Genomic DNA, 22,311 nt, shown 5'->3' on the forward strand with positions numbered 1-22,311 from the left:
AATTAACCGGTGTACATCACTCTTCAACCACATGGAAAACAAAATGGCTTCACCAAGCTGTGAGCCCGAGTTTTGTTAATTGAAGAATATTCCAGAACCTTCTATAATGTTCTCCGTAAAGTAAGCATGCGAAGTACTTGATTTCACCGCCTTCTTATAAAAAAATCATAACGTTCTCTTAAAACTAATATTCATTTCGTAGCAGAAGATTTTTTATTATTACTATTTTCATATATTCTGTCAGATTACATTAGCATTCAATTATTATTATTATTATTTTTTTTTTTAAAAATAATTTAAGTGCAATTTTTTGTTTTCCCGATATAGTTTTTAAAAAATTTTATTTTTTAACAAATATGGCGTAAGTTTATAATTTAATTATGTAAAAAATTATTTTTCCATTTTTTTAAATTGAAATTAATTATAAATCGTAACCAATTTAGGTTATGTTGTCACATATTGAAACATATGTTGAAATGCTTTTAGGGCGAAAGTAACGTTTAAAATAACATTGACATCCGATCCGAAATTGCCTTATAAAGTATTAAACGTACCTGAAAATACTCCATTTACTGCAGTATTGAAATTTGCAGCGGAAGAATTTAAAGTTCCACCAGCAACTTCGGCTATAATCACAGATGATGGTATTGGGATTAATCCTCAACAAACTGCAGGTATGTTAAATATTTACTTTTGATTTATCATTTTATAAAAACAACAACAACTCGATAATTTTTTTTTTTTTTTTTTTTTTTTTTTTTACACAGGAAACGTTTTTCTTAAACATGGATCAGAATTGAGGTTAATACCCAGAGATAGAGTAGGAAATAATAAATTAATTAAAAGCTGAGTGATAATTAAATAGAATAAAAGAAAGACATTATAAAGTGAACAGTTACACAGTACTTTTTTTCTTCCACCCCATTTTCAAAGCTGTGAAATATGCATTTATTTTCAAAACACCTCTTTTCTCGATATTCTCGATAAAAACAAAACAAAAATAATTAAAAATAAAAATAAATCAAATTTAAAATTTTATTCGTTTTAAACAAAATATATATATATATATATTTATATATAATAATTAATTATATTAAATTAAATGAATACAAAAATAAAAAAATCAATAAAAAAAAAAGAGAAATGTTTATGTTTTCTTTTTCCCTTTTCATTCATTTATTCGAAAAAGAAAATTTTAAATGCAATAAATAATATATTATGTGTGTGTTTGTGTATTTTATCGAATAAATTAAAATTCTTCATTAAAAAAAAAAAAAAAAAAAAAAAATTGTCAGCCATTACAATTGATAAACTGTCATTAAAAAAAAAAAAAGTAAATAAATAATAATAATAATTTTTGTTCAAGCGACAAAAAATCAAATTTTCTTGAGCTTTTTATTAATCATTTTTCCCTTCTTATGCATTTCCCCTCCTCACATAATATTTATAATTAATCACGTGATAAAGCCACTACAAAAAATTCTTTTTATTTCTTATTTTTATATTATTATTATTATTATTATTAAATAATTTATAAAATTAAATTAATTTGATTAAATTTTTTTATTTTTATTTTATTAAAGCGATAAATATACTGTTTACATATACTTATGCATATATATATATATATATATATATATATAAATATATTAATAAAAAATAAAATATTGAAATTTATTATTACTTATTATTACTCTTTCCCCCTTTCTTATTTTTCCTCTCTTTCTCTCTCTCTCTCTCCCCCCCTTACTACAAATGGCACCTTTCTCTCTCTCTCTCTCTCTCTTTTCACTATTTTATACAAATACTTATTCGATTATTATTATTATTATTATTATTATTATTAAATTATGACTAGCGTATCTTAATATAATAAAATAATACACACACACGTGTAAGAAAGAAGTTTGATTCGATTAATTAATTAATTAATTTTTTTTGAGCATTTACAATGTAAATAAAAATAAAATAATAATAATATTAATAATATTAATAATAATAATAATAATAATAATAATATTAGTAGTAATAATAGTGCTAAAATTATTACTAAAAAAATTAAATAAAAAATCGATTTTGTCACGAATTTTCTTTTATGTGTAAAGAGTATTAATAAAAAATGCATTTGTTTGTTTGTTTGTTTGTTTGATTGTTTGTTCGTTTGTTTTTAATCGATTGTTTTTTAATTTTTCGTATAAAATATTTTAAATATATATATATATATTGCATAAAAAAAAAAAAAAAAGAAAATTTTAAGAAAAGTAATTTAAATTTTGGAATGATGAATATCAGTCTCGAATTTTATCATTATTATTATTATTATTACTATTATTATTATTCGTTAGATAGAAGGAAAAAAAGTAAAAAAAAAAAAGACGAAAGCGTAAAAAGACACGTTTGTTTCTTGTTTTGTTTTGCTTTTTTAAATTCATTTAAAAAAAAAAAAAAAAAAAGCGCGCGAAATGAACGATTACGTAATACGATCACATACGATTAAAGCGAAAGAAAAAGAAAGAAAAATGACCGAATTTTAATATTTTCTGACTTGAACGACCCCCTCCCCCCCCAAAAAAAATTGTCTTATCGTCATCGATTATACTCAACAAACGTGTTAGAGTTAATAATAATGATGATGATGATAATAACATCGATCCTGCTAATAAATTACGTTATGTATACGTTCGGACCGAACTGTTCCAATAAATACGTACTAACAAATGGTCCTCCTTATAATGAGCCCCCAAAAAAATCCCCCTCCCTCTCTCTCTTCCCCTTCCTCCTCAATTCTCCCATCATCTTCTTCTTATTAGAAAAAAAAAATAAATCGATAAAATTTGTCGTCGTTGATTTATTTCCGGCACGAAAATCCTCGTGTGACGGACGCCGAGTAAAAATAAAAAATAATTGTCGTGGTAGCAGCCGCAGCACCTTCAATCACCACAATAATAATAATAATAATAATTAAGTGAATACATTTCCTCGTTAAACGCGCAATGCATCATTATCATTAGAGTACGTTGAAATCAGACTAGAAATAAATAAACTACTAAAAATGTTTCCCCCCCCTCTTCCTCCCTTCCCCCTCCCTCGTTCATTCATAAAAAACCGCGTTTCGCTTATGTGTGTGTGTGTGCGCGGCCTGTTTTAAACTTCCTTTCGTAAAATACGTGTATGTATAACAACACAATGACGTCACAAACAAAAATAAATAAAAACCTCATTTCAAGGTCACGTTTGCCATGTTGCCGCGTCGTCCGCGATATTCACGTTCGAAAGAGACGACGGAAAAAATCGGAATCTCTTTCGCTTTGTGTCACCCTCTCGTACCTATGTACCTACCTACCTAGTCGAGTACCTTTTAATCATCTTCTGAGCGTAGTTTGATTGACGACATTATGGAAAATTTCGGCCGATGTCATTCTTTTTTTTTTTTTTTTTTTTTTTTTCGGTTTCCTCCCCCCCCCCTCGTTTGCGATGGAAAAATTACACTGATACTCAAGACGACGATGATGATGATGATGATGAATGCGAGATTAAGTTGCACTTATTTTCCGACAGCAAAATTCATTCGTTCTGTAAATACAAATAAAATGAATAATATATCTTAAAATTATAAAGGAAGTAAAATCGCTGTTGGAAAATTCGTTTTTCTTTCTTTACCCATTCGTTTTCGTCGACGCCTTCCATGTTATCTTGTTCCAAAGATAAATTAATTTCCATTCTGTTGCTCACGGCTTTCTGTATCTGAAATTAAATTAAAAAATTTTAATATAAAACAAAACTCCTCCTTTTAACTCCTCCTACTCCTTTTTTCCCCGCCCCTCCGCCAAAAATTTACCTGATCTTGTTTGCTTTTTATGTGTTCCTGAAACTCCGGATGAAATTTATTATAGACAGACTGAGGAGAAGAAGAATAATTTATTTGTGACGTATTTTTTCCCACGCTCTTATCACCGGACGACATGGAAGAAACTGCAATGATGATAATGATGATGACGATATTAAAATCGAACCTTCGAAAACCCCCTCATTAGAAAGAGAGAGAGAGAGAGAGAGGATAATACGTACGTGATTCCATGTTCGGAGGTTTGAGACTTATCCTTTTCGCTTGTTTGTTTCCTCCATCGAACCATTCGTAACTCGTCATCGTGGGTTCCCATGTGATTTTCGTCGGCGGAAATAAATCGTCTTGAAATAATTCGCTCTGAAATTAAAAATAAATCACATCAATCGGTGGAAAATCCAAAAAAATGAAGAAAATTTTTTTTTTGTGTCCTTTCACTCACTTTAATTCTCGGTACTGTAAAACTCAAAGGCTCAATGGTATTGTTGCTGAGACGTAGAGCACGTGCAAATTCCACGGATGCCACGTCGCATATTTTTTTATTAAGAAAACTAAGACCCTGATGAAGGCTGGCACAACGATGGTGAGACAATGGGCAAACGTACGGTTGCTCTTCTGTCACTTCGAACGTGTATATCGTGGAGTCACCCTGTCGAAATTAAAATACCATCCATTTACCTTTTTGTCCTTTGTTTTGTATAATTACAAAGTCATCACCGCGGTTGCCAAACTTACGCGTCCCGTTAGGAAAAGCGTCGAACTATCTTCATCGTAAAAAGGCATTAAAATCGCTGGGGAAACATCGATACCGACAGTTGTTAAAGGATTACTCAAATCCGATGATTTAAAAACCATTATCTGACGTTCTGAAACCCTTTTTTTTTTTAGAGAAAAATAATAATAATAATTAAACGGTAAATTTATATGAAACTTTAATATACAACGAATTTGAAAAAAAAAAAAACGTACTTATCGAATCCCATGACGACGATAAAAGCTCCATCCAAAGCCCAAACCAAACGAGCTCCCCTCGTTCCCACGGGACCTTTTCCTTCTCTTATGGGTTCCGATTTCGAACGCGGTTCGTATATTCGTATCAAACCGTCTTTGCATGCGCTCGCTAAATATTTTCCACACGGCGACCAGGATAAACAAAATATCTAATGGAAGAAAACAATAAAATGACGCGTCGTCCAAAATCGCAACAAAAAAAAAAAAGGCGCAAATGATCTCATAATCACCTGATCCGTGTGTCCAATCAAACAAATTTTCTCCTCCATTGAATCCAAATTCCAAATTTTTATTGTCAAATCGTATGAAGCTGTGGCCAGCACGTCTTTCGCGAGGGGATGAAATTTTATGCAGTAAATTTTATCCGAATGCGATTCTAATATTTGATTCGGTTCGTTTGTAGATTCGTTTAAACCACCTTCCGGTATTATCCAAAATCGAACCAAACCATCATCTCCAGCTACCGGGACAAAAAAAAAAAAAAATTAAAAAATTAAATTTATCGAATCGTTCGATATCTCGAACCTTTTTAAAAAAAAAAAAAAAATCAACTCACCCGCGGCCAATTTCCTGTTATTGAAATTATCCCAACAAAAATCCATGACCGTCGTTCCGTGTACGAGAGTCGGAGTGACTATATCCGGAAGTCGACCCGTTTTCGATAACTCGAAAACTGCTATTTTTCCACCGGGACCGCTTTGAGGTACGGCGACTCTTTCGCAATTGGCTGAAAATTTTTTTTTTTGTGGAATGAGTTAGCCTCACATTCGCATGATTTAAAAAAAAAAAAAAAAAAAAAGGAAAATTTCAAAAATTTTACCGTGAAAACCATCGCATTCTCCGGATATTTGCCGGCTCACGTTTCTTATATTTTCAATGAATGTCGATTTGTGCATTGGAGTCCCTTTCAAGTGTCTAAATTTAGAAACGCGACCTAAAACCATCAAATCATCATTAAAAAAAAATTTTTTTTTGCTTTTACTTTTAGTTATTATTATTATTATAATAATACCGAAAACGGTCGAGGTACGTTTCGGCGTGGGCGTGGAAATTCCAGAATTTTTTTTATCACTAATTATTTCCGATGATTTGATTGGTCCGCCAACTGTCATTCTCCGATTTACTTGTTGTTGTTGTTGTTCCTCTTTGGGTTCTTCATTTTTCGCCTTTAAAGAATTTCTGCGGTGAAGAGGCGATTGAGGTATTCGATCCTGAGCAACAGGTTGATCCTGAGTTGAAATGGTTCGATTTTCGTAAATCCTTCTTCGCTCTATAATTTCAAACCGAAATTTGTCGTAAAAATTTTAAAACAACCCCTCGTTAAATTTACAACCCTACCTGCGATGGAATTCCTTTGTCCCGAACCTCTTTCGAATGAATTTCCCTCATCTTTCAAACACTCGGAAGATTTCGAATTGACGATTACCCCGTCGAGCATTTCTTTCTCCTCCAAATGATTATTCCTTCCCGTTTCGAATAATTTTCTCCTTTCCGCCATGCTCGGAGTTCTCGGCGTAAAATTTTCATCTTCGTTATTGCTCACCTTTTCGGTTATCACTTCTTCGACGTTTTGAACTTTTTTCAATAACGGTTTCTCTATTTCGTTTTCTATTTTCTCGTGGTGCGTGAAATTCAAATCGTTGTTTCCTTTGCTGCATAATTTATCAATGTCGTTTTTCTTATATATTTTATCGTTTTGAGTTATTTTTTGCAAATCGTTCAACCCGCTTTCGTACGCGGGTAATTTTTCATAATCGCTCGCGTTTCCCAAATCTCCCGCGAACCCGGCATCATCGTTTTCGACCAAATCTTTTTTCGGAACGTCCGTTCCCGATGAATCCTTTTTAAAATTTATTTCTTTGTTTTTCGTAATAAACGATGACGGAGTGGAGGATTCTTTATTTTGAAAATTCGGTTCTGACGGTGGCATTTTTTCAGTGCTCGTCATCGTGTGTAATTTAGGCGGCGTGAATGGTTTTGGTCCCAAGCGAGGCTAAAAATTTAAAAAAAAAAAAAAACGTTATTATTTTCAAACCTCCTGCTGCACCTGATATCATTAATAATAATAATTAAAATACAACGTGAAAAATAAAAAGATATTCACACCTAAAAAAAAAAAATACAAAAAATATATATACTATCATTGCATGCATTGATCTACAAAGGAAAAAACCTTTTTCGAAACCGATTTCGAAAAATTTTTAATATATCAGGGTAACATAAGATTTATTGATGTGAGAAAAGGTTTGGTGTGACCTGGTATAAAACCTTTCCATTAAACATAAAACGTTAAACTCAGGTTTGAGCAACCCATTACCATAGAACACCATTTCCGGTTTAGTTTATTAAAAAAAACGTTAATGATGTTTTTGGAACGTGGAACGAATGAAAATTAAAAGAAACAAAAACAAAAAAAAAGGAAGAACATTTAAACTACTACATCAAATGACGGTTCGGTTTCCATTTAATTTCTAACCTTATAACCACCGGATATGGGCATAAGCGGATTGACGCTTTGTATAACGCACGTTTGAGCTCTTTCTATTAATATATTTAAATCATCTTCGGATTCTAATTTTTTATATGGCGTTTCCAAAATGACGCTTTGCGACGATTCGAGCGAGTTTTTATGAGTTCTCGGTTTGGCTATGGGACGATCTTCGAACGAATAGACGTCTATCGAATTAGATCTAGAACTTCTCGGCATGGGTTTCGGTGGAAGGATTTCCATCGTGGTCGAATCGTCAAATTCTTTGGATTTTTCCTTTTTCCCCTCTTCGCCGTCGTTCGAATCGTGATCCGGTTCTCCGTTCGCCTCCGTTTCGAACGTACCATTGCCAAAAGATTTGGAAACGCTATTCGAATTTTTTTTCCCGCATAAATCTTGGGTTTCGCTCATGACGCTTTTTCCCAAATCTCTACACGTTGTATCCGTTTTTTCACTCTCACTTACGACAATCATATCATTTTTAATTTGTTTTTTTTTTCCGATTTCCGCACAAAGCTCTTGCAAAGATCCCCTATGCAAGACCTGTTAAAAATTTTAACAAGCGATATTTTCCATTTTAAATGATAAATTCATTAGCAGACATTAATCGTTATTATTATTATTATTATTATTTAGTTAAAGCGTTCATTTTGAAATTATTTTGGTTTTAGTTAAAGCTGCTCGCGGCATATCATTATAAAAATAAAAAAAATTTTTTTTTTTTTTTGACAATCCAATGAGATTAAAACATTCCCTCTTATCAACTACGGTTAATAAACTTAAATTATTATTATTATTATTATTATGTACGATAGCAACTTTTTTTTTTTTTTTTTACAACCCTTTCAATTAGGGGATGTTTTTACACGTTGGGGGGAGGGGGGATTTGAATTTCAAATTGATTTTTTTTTTTTTTACCTTATTCTCATTTTCCTTTTTAGAAGGATCCAAACTTATTTTTGGAACGACCGAATTTTTACCATTGAGCCATTCGGTCACGGTGAGATCACTAACACAGCCAGCGGTATCGGGATATAAATCCGCGTGAAAATCTCTGTACGTCTGAAAATTTTACAAAAATTTTCTCGGTAAAATATAATTTTTAATTTTAGTAAATATTTATCAGTCGTACCTTTCTGGGAACTTGATACATTATAGGTATGACCATCGAACTCGTCAATTGCAAAACTCTGTTCACTTCTCCCTGCATGACGTTTAAAGCTCTCTTGGGAACGAGGCATGCTCCTTTCGTTTGTTCACCGTTGTGTTTCAAACCTTCGATCAAATATGGATCGCGATTGGTCACTTCCATGTAAATTATGGACGTATCTCCTTTTCCGGCCAAAAAAAGCATACTTGTATCCGGGTCGTACAACGGAAGGAGAATGCTGAAAAAGTAAACGGATGGTTACTAATCGGTTTGATAAAACGTAGGGGATGAAAAAAAGGAAGTTATTCTCACCCGGTCGAACAGTCCAACTCCAAACTTTTTTCTATTTCGTTCGGTTTACGGATATCTCTTATACAAACTTCTCTCTGGCGAGCCTGTACGTAAAAATTTCAACGTTTATACAAATCCATGTAAAAATATTTCTAGGTACGAAATATATAAAAAAAAATTCCTTTACCGCGTTAAAACCGGTTGTCAACAAACGATTACCATCATTAAGCCACACAACCCTAGAATCTTTAATTCCCTGATGACTAGATAATTCATGAATCACAGCTTTATTTTGTCTACAATCTAATACTCTAAGTTGTTTGTCTTTGCAAGTTGTCGCTACAAGGTCTCCTGTACTTTTCCAATTAACACATTGGATTACTTCAGAATGGTCATCAGCATTACCTTTAATTAAAAAGAAAAAAAAAAATTAATTAAATTTTTTTAGATAAACCTTGATCGATAGAGTGCAAGGTTCAAGATGATCATCATTCACCACATTCAAACTCATTTCTATTATAATTTCATTAATTTTAATTGAAAAATTACTCACTATAAACAGTTTGTTGAGATGTAATGTCCCATAAATTTAAAACTGTAAATGAACTGGTGGACAAAAGGCAATCAGCAGTCGGATGAAATAAAACCGTTTCTACTCGTCTTTGAGTTTTAGAATATAGTACGCATTCCGGATCGGTCATACTAACTTTCAAACCATTAGCTGGTATATGCCATACCTTGACCTGAAATTTAAAAAAAAAATATTATTTTTACCAAATGGTCAATGGAGAATAATACATTACTTAATTAAATTTTTTAAAAAAATTACTAAGCAATCTTGAGAGCCTGTAGCGAGCAAACCGTCATGAAATGGACTAAAGTTCATATCGGTGACGGTATCAGAATGAGCATGAAGTAGTGCCATATCTTTTCCTTTCCTTCCGCAATCATCTATCTGCAGTACTGCCAAATTACTACCATTTTGTCCAACATTCAATGCCATAAATGCTGCGCTTGCTGCGATATTGTGACCATAGGTTTGATAAGAACCAATCGTGAGATCCCTGACACAACTTTCCGGTTTTGGAACAACTGGAACTGCATTTTTATACTTAGAAGCCTTGAATCTCCAAGCCATGATGAACAATAATACTTTCCTGTATTAAACTGTATGCAGGATTAGTATTTATCTTTTTCTTCTCCTCTTTCTTGTCATTAAGCAATCTAAAAAAGATTTTTTTGTTTACAAAAAAAAAAAAAAAAATTTCTTACGTTATTGTTTTCTAAGAAAAAAAAAAAAAAAAAATGAAATAAGAACCACTCGATTAAGTAATTTATTATTATTATTATTGTTTGTTAGTAGGCAAAACAGAAAGGTTCAATTTGACCTGATTTCAAATTTTTACGCGAACTACTTGATTCGATGTTACGATGACAACTACATATATATTATTTGCAACAAACCTATAACTACGTTAAAGCTAGGGTGGGCCAGTTTCATTGGTCATAAAAAAATCCAACAAAAATAACGCGGTTTAAATATCCGGTAAAGGAACTTCTAACGGATTGACAATTTTTATGTCACTATAATCAACTTGGCCTGGGAAAAAAAATAATTAATGAAGAAATAAAGTTTTGGCAAAGTTAAATCACGATAAATATAATCACAGTTTTACTCACGTTCAATATTATAAATAGTTTTCTCCAGTTAGCGTCCTTACAAAATACAAAAATGTCGGAATTACACAATCTAAAAACAAAGCCTCCGTAATTATTTTTTTTCTTTCCCCAAATTAAATCAAAATGGAATATTTGCACAAAAAGTTGAATTCAATAAAGCAAAATTTATATTTCTCAATAAGAAATTGCAAATTATTATATTCCCGCTATTTTTTTTTTTTTTAAAATAATTATCCTAACTCAAAATCTACGTTATTTATAATCTTGATTACATCTTGGAGGCATTGCTTTCATTGTAATCTGCTGTATACTTTATTATGAATTAATTTTCAAAACATGTTGGGAAAATCGTTAATTAATAATTTATGTCGTTTTTTAAAACCGAACGTTTTCACCTCTGGCACTTTCTTTCATACAAGTTCTGCTAATTCATTAAAATGGCTTGAACTTAACGAAAAAATTTATCCTCCGCAAGAGCCAGGCGAACCACCGAGACCAGCGGTAAAGTAGTTACTTTTATTATTAAATTTTCATAATTCAAATAATATAGTAAGCCTACTAAAATGTTTTGTGATACAATAAAGGAATTTATTAACAATACTTTTTAAGTGTAAACACAGACTAATTGTTATTTATAATTTTCAGTACATTTGCCATTGTAAAGAAAATGTTAAATATTCACCTAAAAAATTATGGTACATTGCATGCTTGGTCAGAGGAATGACAGTTGACGAAGCTGTAAAACAATTACAATTCATAAATAAAAAAGGTGCAGTAATAGTTCAACAAGCAATTTTAGAAGCTCAATCTCTTGCAGTCAAAGAGCATAATGTAGAATTTAAAAGTAATTTATGGGTATCTGAAAGTTTCGTAGGAAGGGGCTTAATAATAAAAGGTATCAACAATATTAATTTTTCTAAAACATTGTAATCGAACATAATAATTTGCATCGTTAAAATTTCAATAATTAATCATGATTTACCATTTTAGGTTTAAAAAGGCATGCAAGAGGTAGAATGTCTGTCATAAGATACAGATATTCTCATTATTTTTTGACATTGGAAGAAGGGAAACCACCAAAAGATTATTATTACTTCAGAAAGGAAAAATCTGGAGAAGAAATGTTAGCGGAATGGCTTAATAAATACAGAAACAGGAGCGTTCTCCAATCTCTATAAAATTCATTTTTAACAACAATATGTCATCATCTTACAAATGACATCCATCTTAAATATTATATCAATACAAACAGAAAACATTTAATTAAATTAAACATTGTTAAATTATTGAAACAAAAAAAAAAGGAAGCCATTTTGTTAAATGTGTGTTTTCGAGTAGAAAAATAAGGGGGAAAGAAATTTATTTATCCCAGAGGCTAAAAAAAACGTGAGATAATTAATTATTATGACTTCAACTCAATTTATATATATATATATATATAAAAATAAATTAAACGTTATAATTTGTACTAAAATAAAAAAAACCTTGAATATTTAATTTAATTATATAAAATACTATCGATCTTAAAGTTGTAACGTTAGAATCGTTTTTTTTTTTTTTTTTTTTCTCTCTTTTGCTTGTGAACGCCCTGTCCTTTCAAGTATTTCATATGTTACGTAAATATACATCGATTTGACATAATGAACTCGTTTTCACGACGAGAAATTTTTTTTTTTTAAAAATCATCCGGTGAGAAAAAAATGTATTCGTTCGACCGAAAATATTAATAATAATAATAATACTAATACTAATAATAATAATAATGATAATTACGTTTGAATGTTTCGTGGAAAAACGAAAATATCGGATTTTTCTTTTACACACACAAAAAAACGTAACGGACGAACTTTGTTGTTTTTTTTACGCGCGCTTTTGCGCTTTTTTTTTTTACGAACGTGTACGAAAGTCATAGAGATAAAAAACCCAAAAAAAAATTTAAAGATGTCGATCGCGCGTAACGCTTAACATTATTATTATTACGCGATATTCGATCGTCAAGAAAAAATTGTAATAATATATATATATATATGTCAAAACAATTATAATAATTTATTATTACGTATCGAAACGAGTAATTATTTACCGCGTGAAAGTTATCAGAGTGTAATAATATCGATGATGATGATGATAATAATAATAACGAATTGTTTGTTTAATTTTTTTGTTTTTTTTTCGTTTTACCCCTACATACTCGGAAAAACTTCTAAGAAGTTCGAAAAGAAAACTTTTGAAAAATAATGTCGATCATAATAATAATAATAATAATAATAAATTTTTTAACGGACCGCATTCGTTCGATTTTTTTTTTTTTTTTTTTACCGCAAAAACAAAACTGACCTAATTTTATCAAAAAAAAAAAATTGACGGTTAAATCAATGCTCCAATTAAACACGCGCTGGAAAACAATTGTCGCATAAATATAAAGTTTTTCTTTTTTTTTTTTTTTTCACACTTCGTGCGTTGCAAACCCGATAATAATAATGATAATAACAACGACGACGAGGGTAATATTAATAATAATAATAAGGAAAATAATTATAACCGTGATAAAACTAGTATTACGTTTAAAATATTTAAAAAATTCATAGAGTAAGAAATATCGATACGGTCACGTTCGATTGCGGTCGAAAAAAATATTTTTTTGTTAAATATTACGTCTATATTTTTAATTCGTGTGAATTTATTTAATTTTATATTCCTTACTTATTTTAATAAATAGTTTAATAAATAAATAAATAATGTTAAACTGTTTTTTTCGTCAATGTCATTAAAAATAAATTATTAACAATAATAAATAATTAATAAAAAAATTTTTTTTTCATTCGAAATTTAATTTTACGTTACGCGACAATTCGACATTTTTTATTCTATGGTTTTTTTGTTATTAAAAAAAAAATAAAAAAAATTTCCGAATCAGTTTAAATCGAGTAAAATTTAATAAATAATATTTGAGTGTGTACCTGTCTCTCTCTCTCTCTCTCTATTTCTCTCCTTTACAATGCTTGTGTACCTGCGTCTCTCTCTCTCTCTCTCTCTCTCTGTTTCTCTCCATTATAATGTTTGTGTATCTGTATCTTTCTCTCTCTATTTCTGCCTTTGTGTGTGTGTGTGTGAATCTTTCTCTCTGTCTCTCTCTATTTTTCCCTTTGTGTGTGTGTTTGTGCACCTGTGTCTCTCTCTCTCTATTTCAGCCCTCTCTGTTTGTGTGTTTGTGTGTCTGTGTCCTTCTCTAACTCTCTATTTCTGCTTGTGTGTGTGTGTATCTTTCTCTTTTTCTCTCTTTCTCTCTCTCTCTATTATATTGTTTGTGTGCCTGTGTGTCTTTGTATTTCTGCCCTCTGTGCGTGTGTCTGTTTGCGAATTTGTGTCTGTGTCTCTATCTCTCTTTCTGTGTGTGTGTGAATCTTTTTCTCTCTCTCTCTCTCTCTGTCTGTCTCTATGCGTGTGTTTGTGGGTGTACTTACAAACGATTGCATAAAAGCGACAAAACAGAAAACAAACAATTGCATTTTAAAGGGTACATTTTTTTTTAACAATCGTTCGGAGACTAGTTATTGACCCGAATAAAATTAAAATTGTTATTGATTGTTACGAATTGTTTTCTTTCTTTTATTGTCCGAAACTTAATAATAATAATAATAATGATTTATTACGTGATTGTAACCTTCGTAAAATTTTAATGAGTGACTTTAAAAAAAAAAAAAAAAAATTCAATTGATAAAAAAAAACGACGACCCTTACGTCCCTTTCGTCGTAATTATATATATATAGAGAGAGAAAATTAAATTTATTTAATATCGTACCTTTGCCCCCCCCTTTTTTTTTGTATTGTGTTGTTGTAGTCGTCGTCGCTGTCGTCGTCATTTTAATGACGTCATCATAAAATCAATTAATTTATAATTAAAAACAAATTTTTTTTCGCTTAAAAAAATCAACATCGTTTTTACAATTTGCTTCCTATAATTATCATTATAATTATAATTATTATTATTATTAAATTTTTCCAGAACGTTCCAGAACGTGTGTGAACTCATTCGTAATTTATCGAAAAATAAAAAAAAAATCGAAAAAGGCTGCCAGGTTTTTTTTAAAAAAATTTTTGACACCACCTAAATTTCAAGGAAAAATTTTCTTCTTCAACTTTTATCCTCCCACCTTCCCCTATCCCCCCTCTCTCTCTTTCTTTTCCTTGTTTCTTTCTCTCTCTCTCTTTCTTTTCTCTTCCAGCATAGCATTAACTTTTCAATCAGATACTCATAAAAAAATATGAATTATTGCAAATATAACCTCAGCAAAAAGGTCATTAAAATTCCCGGCAGTGTCACTTTTGATCTTTTTTTTTCTTTCTTATCATTATTATCACCGTTATTATTATTATTATTATTATTATTATTATTATTATTATTATTAAATCACGTTTCGAATACGGTAAGTCACGAATTTTTTTATTTATAATTTTCGGGTTAAACCAGATGCGCGACGACTATACAAAAATAATAATAATAATAATAAATTTTTCCCCTTTGATTTTTATGTAAATCTTTCGTCATCAACATTATTATTATTATTATTATTATTAATAATCCATTACGTAGAAATTATTAATTAAATTTAATGAAACATTTTCATGTACTTAACAAATTATTATTATTATTAATGTTTCTCTTGACCGTAATAATAATAATAATCAGACAATAAACTTTCATTTTTTTTTCTTATTAAAAAATGACTCGTTTGACGAAAAGGCGGTCGGTTGTCTTTCGTTTTTGAGACAGAAATAAAAAAAAAAGGTTTTAAACGTTTTTTTTTATTTTGACACGACAAGACGTGGTTTTAGACTTTGTTAGAGTCACGTTAAAAAAAAAAAAGGGGAGTATAAAAAAAAAAAATTTCGTTTCGGTGATACGATTTCGATTTGGGAAAGAAAAAATTTATGGAACGAACGACACGTTCCGTTAAAAAAAAAAAAAATTTATTTGATTCGTAACCTTTGACCTTTGTCCCTCCCCCTCTGTTTTACGTACCCCCCCCCTCCTAACCGAAAAGGGACAAAAAAAAATTTAAAATTACTTGTGCTTTATTTGTAAATTTTTTTTTTTTACTTTTTGTATTTGTGAACAACAACAACAACCGGATTGTTCGTTTGTTATGACGTCATTGTCGCATTTAACGGTTTGCAAATGATAATGATGATGATAATAATAATGATAATAATTTTAAGTAAATAGAGGAAGTGAAAATCGTTCGGAGGTTTTTTAATTTTACGCATTTTTACTCGCACGTTCGTACGAATAATGATAATAATTGGATGGTTGTTGTTGTTATTGTTTGTTTACGATTTTGACCGTTTTCTGTACCATTATTATCTCTCTCTCTCTCTCTTTCTCTGTCTCTCTCTCTCTTGAGACTTTCATTCTTTTTTTTTTGCAATCATCTTTTATATTATAAAGGGTATGAAAATTTTTTTTCTTTTCCTTTTTCTTTTTATTCTATTAATTTGAAATGATTTTCGATAATGTCAACCCATCAAAACTTGAAAAGAAAATTTTTTTTCAAACGATTCGTTTAACGTGGCATCATCATCATCATTATCATCATTTTCTCTTTTTCGTCATCCTATTAATTTTCTTCTTCTTTTTCATCTTTTCATTCATGTTTATCTTTGTCCGATCCGATTCAATCCAATTGTCAATTCAATAAACGTTCTTTTAATTTCGACAGCTTTCTCTCTAAGATTTTAACCCTTTCTTTTCGACATTTGTAATTTTTTAATAAAAAAAATTGATAATAATAATAATAATAATAATGATAATGATAATAATTTAAAAAATGAAGTGAATATTTAAATTCTTTGATTGTTGGGAATAAATATTGTAAGGTACGAGTACATGGGTTTGTTTGTGAGAATAAGAGGGAGAAAGAAAAAAAGACAAAGAGAGAGAGATACACAGGCAAAAAGACAGAGAGAGAGATGCAAACAGAGAAAGAGAGAGAAAGAGAGAGAGAGAGAGATGCAGACAGAGAAAAAAAAAGAGAGGTGCACAAACAGAGAAAAAGAAAGAGGAGAGAAAGAGAGAGAGACGAAAATACAGAAAAAGAGAGATAGAGGCACACACGCACACACACAGTGAGAGGCAGAAAGTCATACACACAGAGAGAGGCAGAGAGTCATACCCCCAGGGGGGGAGAGGGGGGGGGGGGGAGAAAGAGATACCCCCCCAGGGGGGGAAAGGCCAGACACACACACACTCGCACGCACAAATACACACAGAGAGAGAGCGAGAGAGAGAGAGAGAGAGAGAGAGAGAGAGAGATTGAATTACACAATTCAAACATTAATATGAAACTAATTAGACAAGAGAGTAAAAAAAAAAAAAAAAAAAAAAAATTATATATTTTGACAAGCGTACATTGATGTCAATCGTCGTCTCCCTATAAAATTATTTACAATTATCGAACGTTTCGTGACGTTATACCTTCAAAAAAAAAATAATAATAATTAGTCCCCCTTAAAAACCTGACCATCATACGTCGTCCGACATTTTTTTTCGAAAGATTCGAAGTGCACGAGAGAGAGAGATAGAGAGATAGAAAAATTAAAATAGTTATGACCATTATTAATTTTTTTTTTTTTTTTTTTTTCAACAGTTCACCATACGTTTACACCGATAATTTATTTTCACTCGCCGTTAATTTTATTACCTTGCGGCTTCCTTAATTCGCATTCTCCCCATTCTCCCCTTTCCCCCCTTCCCCCCGGAAATTCTCGTCCGACAGTCAAATTTAATGAATTTTGCGGAGATTTTTTAACCGCCAAAAAAATAAAAGAAAAATTTTTTTTTTTAATCGGCCGAGAATCGTTTTTAAAAAGTAAATAGACGTGTCAATAGAATAATTATTATTATTTCAAAATCACGGCCTTCCTCCTTTGTAAACTTTTTCAGTACTTTTTGCGGCAAAAAAAAAACTGCTGTACTTTCTAAAAAAAAACGAGTTCAACAAACTTAATCGTTAAATAATGATTAATTTCTCTTTAATTCTTAGCATTTACAAGAATGTTCTAGAAATTCTGTCGTACTGTCGTGTAAGTACCACCCCCCCCCCGAGATTCTCCCCCGATTTAATTGTTTATTGAACAAAATTTAAATGACGTCACCGTAACTGACATTTACGAATTATCCAAACGGTCATTAATTATTGTAAATAATAATAATAATAACTCGAACGTTATCCGTGGCAGCAGCGTCAGCGGCGGGAAATTCAAAAAAATTCATGAGGAGAAGGAAGGAAGGAAGGGAGGAAAGGAGGGGAGGGGGAGGAAGGAAACAAGGATAATATTTAAAAAAAAAATTAAAGAAAAACCGTCGTAAACGACATTATTATCATCATTATCATTATTATTATTAATATTTGTCGATTGTGGAGGGGACCAAAGTGAAATTCAAGTACTCTCCGCGTTATCTATCTCTCTTGTGGTACCCGTTCACCGTAGGTATTCGTCGGCGGTACATTCTGGTCGATTGTAAACTTTTTTTTTTTTTTTTTCACTTTTTTCTTGTTTGTTCGTTTGTTCGTTTGTTTGTAACGGAAACGTGTAAATGTGGTGAAAAACGCAGTGTTTAAAAAAAAAAAAAAAAAAATTCGGTAAAATTCGTAAAAAAATTTTTGTGCGATTAAAAGTTTTTAAAAATTTTTTAAATTTTTTTTTTGGGGGGACGAAAACCTGGGGGGAAAAATACAAAATCACCGCCGTGTTTTTCTTGTGATACTAACTCACGCACTCACGCACTTTATTTTTTTTATTTTTTGCGAGTCGTCGTACTATTCAACTTTTTCGCACGTGCCACGTTTATTTAAATCAAAATTTAAATTTAAATCGAAAAAAAATCGAAATTACGCGTTTCGATTATACAAAAACGCACGTAATTTTTTTTTTTATATTTCTAAAAACTTTTTCCAAGTTATGAAACCTTTTCTCTCTCTCTCACTTTTTTTCTCTCTCTTTGTAAATTTACAATGTGTGGTAAAAGTTGTTTTTTTTTCTTTTTTTTATTTTTTGCGTAACTATTAATAATAATAATTTTTTAAAAAAATATATATAATAAAAATTCAATATTAACCGTTTAACCCTTAAAAATTTATATACGTGATAAAATAATAATAATAATAATAAACGAGTTAATAATTTCGAGTTGAAAAAATTTTTGTAAAAAAAAAAAAAAAAATGGCGTAAGTATTTAAATAATTATTAAAAAAAAAATTAAAAAATTTTTTTCGAATTAGGAATGTGAAAAATAAAATTAGACATGATAACGCGGCCTTCTTAACAAAAAAAAAAAAATTTAATTACATAGAGTAAAAGAAAAAAAATTTAAATTTCATAGAGTAAAAGAAAAAAAATTTAAATTTCATAGAGTAAAAAAAAAGAAAAAAAATTTTTTTCGAAATATATAAGGAATATGAAAAATAAAATTAGACCCCCTCGTAAAATGACCGACGTAAACGCGGCATCCTCAACAAAAAAAAAATTAATTTCATAGAGTAAAAGAAAAAAAATTTAATTTCATAGAGTAAAAAAAAAAATAAATAAAAATTTTTTTCAAATTAGGAATGTGAAAAATAAAATTAGGCACCCGTTAATGATGATAACGCGACCTCCTTAACAAAAAAAATTTAATTTCATAGAGTAAAAAGAAAAAAAAAATTTAAATTTCATAAAGTAAAAAAAAAATTTTTTTTCTCTCGATTTTTTTTCTTTTTGAAACGAACCGGAAATCCGAACGCGTTTTCCAACCGACTCCTTTCTCGCCTTGACTCCACCCCTGTCGTGTCTTTAGTTTTCGTGAAAAATTTTTTTTTTTTTAAAATAATAATAATAATAATTCCCGTTGTGTGCATTCGTCGCAACTTTCGATTAATTAATAAATAAATAAAAATTTTTTTTTTTTGCGCGCGCGCACATTTTCAGCAAACCGGTCCGATATGGAAAAAGTAATTTTTTTTTTATTTTCTTCGGGCATAAAATAAAAATCGATTCCGTTAGTGAAAACGAGAGTAAAATAATCCGCAGAGCGTCGTCGATTCTAGTTCCACGATAAAAAAAATTATTATTATATTTTTCTATCATTTATTTTAATACTTAAACCTTGATACGGAAAAATGCATTTTTGATAATTTTTCTTTTTTTCGCTGTAATTTCCCATCCGTTTTAAATCCGTAGAAAATTTATCCGATTCCTTGACACAAACAACAACCAAAAGGCGAACAACCCGAAATAATAATGATAATAATAACAATTTAATCAAATTAATTTTTAATGTTCTCCTCACGTTGACATTTATACCGGTTTTTAAATTGATTAATTTTTTTTTCTTTTCTTTTTAAGAATTTTTACAAAACGTTGCCTTTTTTTTTCTTTTTCGTTTCCTCATATCGATACAAACGGGAAGTCGATATCGACAAAAATTTCACATAACAACAACAAACAACAACAAACAACGATCAAACAACAAACGTTTCGTTATTACGTAACAATATTAAATCCTTATTGTCGTTTGTTATTATTATTATTATTTTTTTCAAACCGATAATTGAATACCTGGATCGTTTTGTTAGTCCCGAAAAAAGTAAAATCCTCCCACGATCGACTCATTATACTCTCGTTAAATTAATAATAATAATAATGATGATAATAATAATAATAACCTAAATATAAAATGTCACACGTAATAAATATATAACGGAACAAACTAGTTTTGATAAAAAAAAAAAAAAAAAAAAACATTATAATATACTTGTTACGTTTGACAAGGTTTTTAGTAAACGACGAGACGAGGACGACGATATTAATAATAATAATAATAATGATAATAATAATAATGATAAAATCTCGAAATTTAAATTTAAATGTATCGATGGGAAAGTAATTCGAGTTGTGATGAATTTTAATTAAAACTCGGAAAAAGAAAAAAAATATTGAGAAAGGTGTTTGATAAAGGTGTATGTAAAAGTGATCGAGTTAATAATAATAATAATAATGATAATGATAATGATAATTATTACTTAATTTATAAATAATAAAACTCGATTTTTTATTTTAAAAAAAAATTGGCGCATAATTTCACGATATGTGAATATTTAATAATTATTATTCGGTTAGAAAGTGATTATTTATTATTATTATTATTATTATTATTGTCATATCATTATTATATTTTATATATTATTATTATTATTATCATCGTTTGCTTTTTTTTTACAGTGTGACGTAAAATCCGTGTTTAAAAAATAAAAATAATTATTAATTTTAAAAAGTAATAAAAATATTAAATCACTTACAAGCAGACGGTGACGATTATTATTATTACTATTATTATTATTATTATTACTTACTTTGCTTACGAAAGTTAGGTTCGTTACGTTGCACATTTTCAGCATTCAGCAGAACCTCTTTTAATTTTTTCTCATAGAGCTAAAAAACAAAAAAAAAAAAAATTAAAATTATACTCTATGAAAATTTTAGAAAAAAACGACAAAATTCAAATTTCTTCTTCTTCTTTTTCTACTACCACTTTTTTTTTAGATTGTTAGATAATAACAAGATAATTAACCCATAAAGAATTAAATAATTTATTATTATTATTATTTTTATTGTTATTAACAAACGACATTCTCGTATTTTTAAATAAAAGTCAAATCGTTTATTTATTTAACGTCGAAAAGATATTAAATTATTTCCGCCAATCTCGAAAGTTTTTTAACTCTCGTTTATTCTATTTAATAAAATAATTAAAACAATCACTCATCCCATTTCCCACCTGTAACATTTTGTCATAGAGAATTTAAACGCGGGAAATTCAAAAACGAATGATTCGAACGTTAAAGGAATTTCAATTTTTGAAAACCAGATAGCGCGCGCGAAACGTACGCCATTTTCTTTATCATTCTCTTATGGTCATTATTATTTTTTCATAATTGGATTAATCAATCAATGAACTAAAAAATTTTTTAATAATAATGATAATAATAACAACAATACCAATTAATTTTAATCGATTTTTCTTTTTTGTTTTATTATTAAAAAAAAAAAAAAAAATCGACTTGTTGCAACCGGTTGCAACCTCGTAAACCTCGTAATTTTTAAATTATTTAACTTTTTTTTTTTTTTTTATTATATTGATTGAAAATAATAATAATAATATTTTCATTAAAATGTACGATTTTTAATGATTAGGAAGAGGGGGACACGATGAAAATAATAATAATAATAATCGAGGCTAAAAAAAAAAAACATATTGAAAATTAACTCGTTAACAATAAATAAATAAATTTTTTTATTTTTTTTTATTAAATCCTTGAGCTACATAAACGATTAATTTTTTCTTTTATTTTATTATCATCATTATTATTATCATTATTATCATTATTATTATTATTATTATTATTTAAAAATTTTTTTCACAAAGTTTGAAAACGATGTCGTTGTCGTCGTCAAATTTAAATTCAATGACGACGACTCCTCGTGTAAATTATTATATTCAGTTATTAAATGTTACGACATTTCCGCCATTTTTTTTTTATTAACCACCGGTGAAAATTTCCATATATATTAAATTAAACGGGAGAAATTATATCGAAATATTATAAAATTTACAGATCGACGACGAAATAAATTTACAAAAAAAAAAAAAACAGGTGTAAACAACAACAACCATAACTTGCAACAAACTGCAACGACAAACGCCTTCGCCTAAGGCGGGGGGGGGGGGTTTTAAAATAAAAATTTCCAAAAAGCATCGATAAAATTTATAAACCGAACGGAAATTAATAATATTTTTCCCCCCTCGC

The 22,311-nt window shown here is 29.5% G+C and overlaps 3 protein-coding genes across 3 annotated transcripts; 2 read left to right on the top strand and 1 right to left on the bottom strand.

Moving 5' to 3' along the window:
* Positions 1-106: 106 nt before the first annotated feature.
* Phum_PHUM507210 (ubiquitin-fold modifier 1 precursor, putative) lies at positions 107-850 on the top strand (the record flags this gene model as incomplete). The annotated part of the gene is made up of 3 exons (XM_002430960.1): positions 107-120; positions 487-674; positions 768-850. The coding sequence occupies 3 exons, from the start codon at positions 107-109 to the stop codon at positions 848-850; spliced, it is 285 nt and encodes a 94-aa protein (XP_002431005.1).
* Positions 851-3,564: 2,714 nt separating this feature from the next.
* On the bottom strand, positions 3,565-9,922 carry Phum_PHUM507220 (coronin, putative; the record flags this gene model as incomplete). The annotated part of the gene is made up of 22 exons (XM_002430961.1): positions 3,565-3,573; positions 3,661-3,744; positions 3,839-3,972; positions 4,069-4,204; positions 4,287-4,493; positions 4,580-4,718; positions 4,814-5,004; positions 5,086-5,315; positions 5,412-5,582; positions 5,676-5,789; positions 5,868-6,125; positions 6,194-6,254; positions 6,282-6,393; positions 6,640-6,848; positions 6,891-6,902; positions 7,332-7,886; positions 8,262-8,405; positions 8,476-8,731; positions 8,806-8,888; positions 8,972-9,189; positions 9,338-9,527; positions 9,614-9,922. 22 exons carry the CDS (start codon positions 9,920-9,922, stop codon positions 3,565-3,567), a joined length of 3,822 nt encoding a protein of 1,273 aa, XP_002431006.1.
* Positions 9,923-10,800: 878 nt separating this feature from the next.
* Phum_PHUM507230 (mitochondrial 50S ribosomal protein L22, putative) lies at positions 10,801-11,642 on the top strand (the record flags this gene model as incomplete). The annotated part of the gene is made up of 3 exons (XM_002430962.1): positions 10,801-10,965; positions 11,110-11,359; positions 11,455-11,642. The coding sequence occupies 3 exons, from the start codon at positions 10,801-10,803 to the stop codon at positions 11,640-11,642; spliced, it is 603 nt and encodes a 200-aa protein (XP_002431007.1).
* Between the last annotated feature and the right edge of the window lie 10,669 nt (positions 11,643-22,311).

Source organism: Pediculus humanus, genomic scaffold (genome assembly GCF_000006295.1).
Source record: "Pediculus humanus corporis 1103172108278 genomic scaffold, whole genome shotgun sequence".
NCBI classification, from domain to species: domain Eukaryota; kingdom Metazoa; phylum Arthropoda; class Insecta; order Psocodea; family Pediculidae; genus Pediculus; species Pediculus humanus.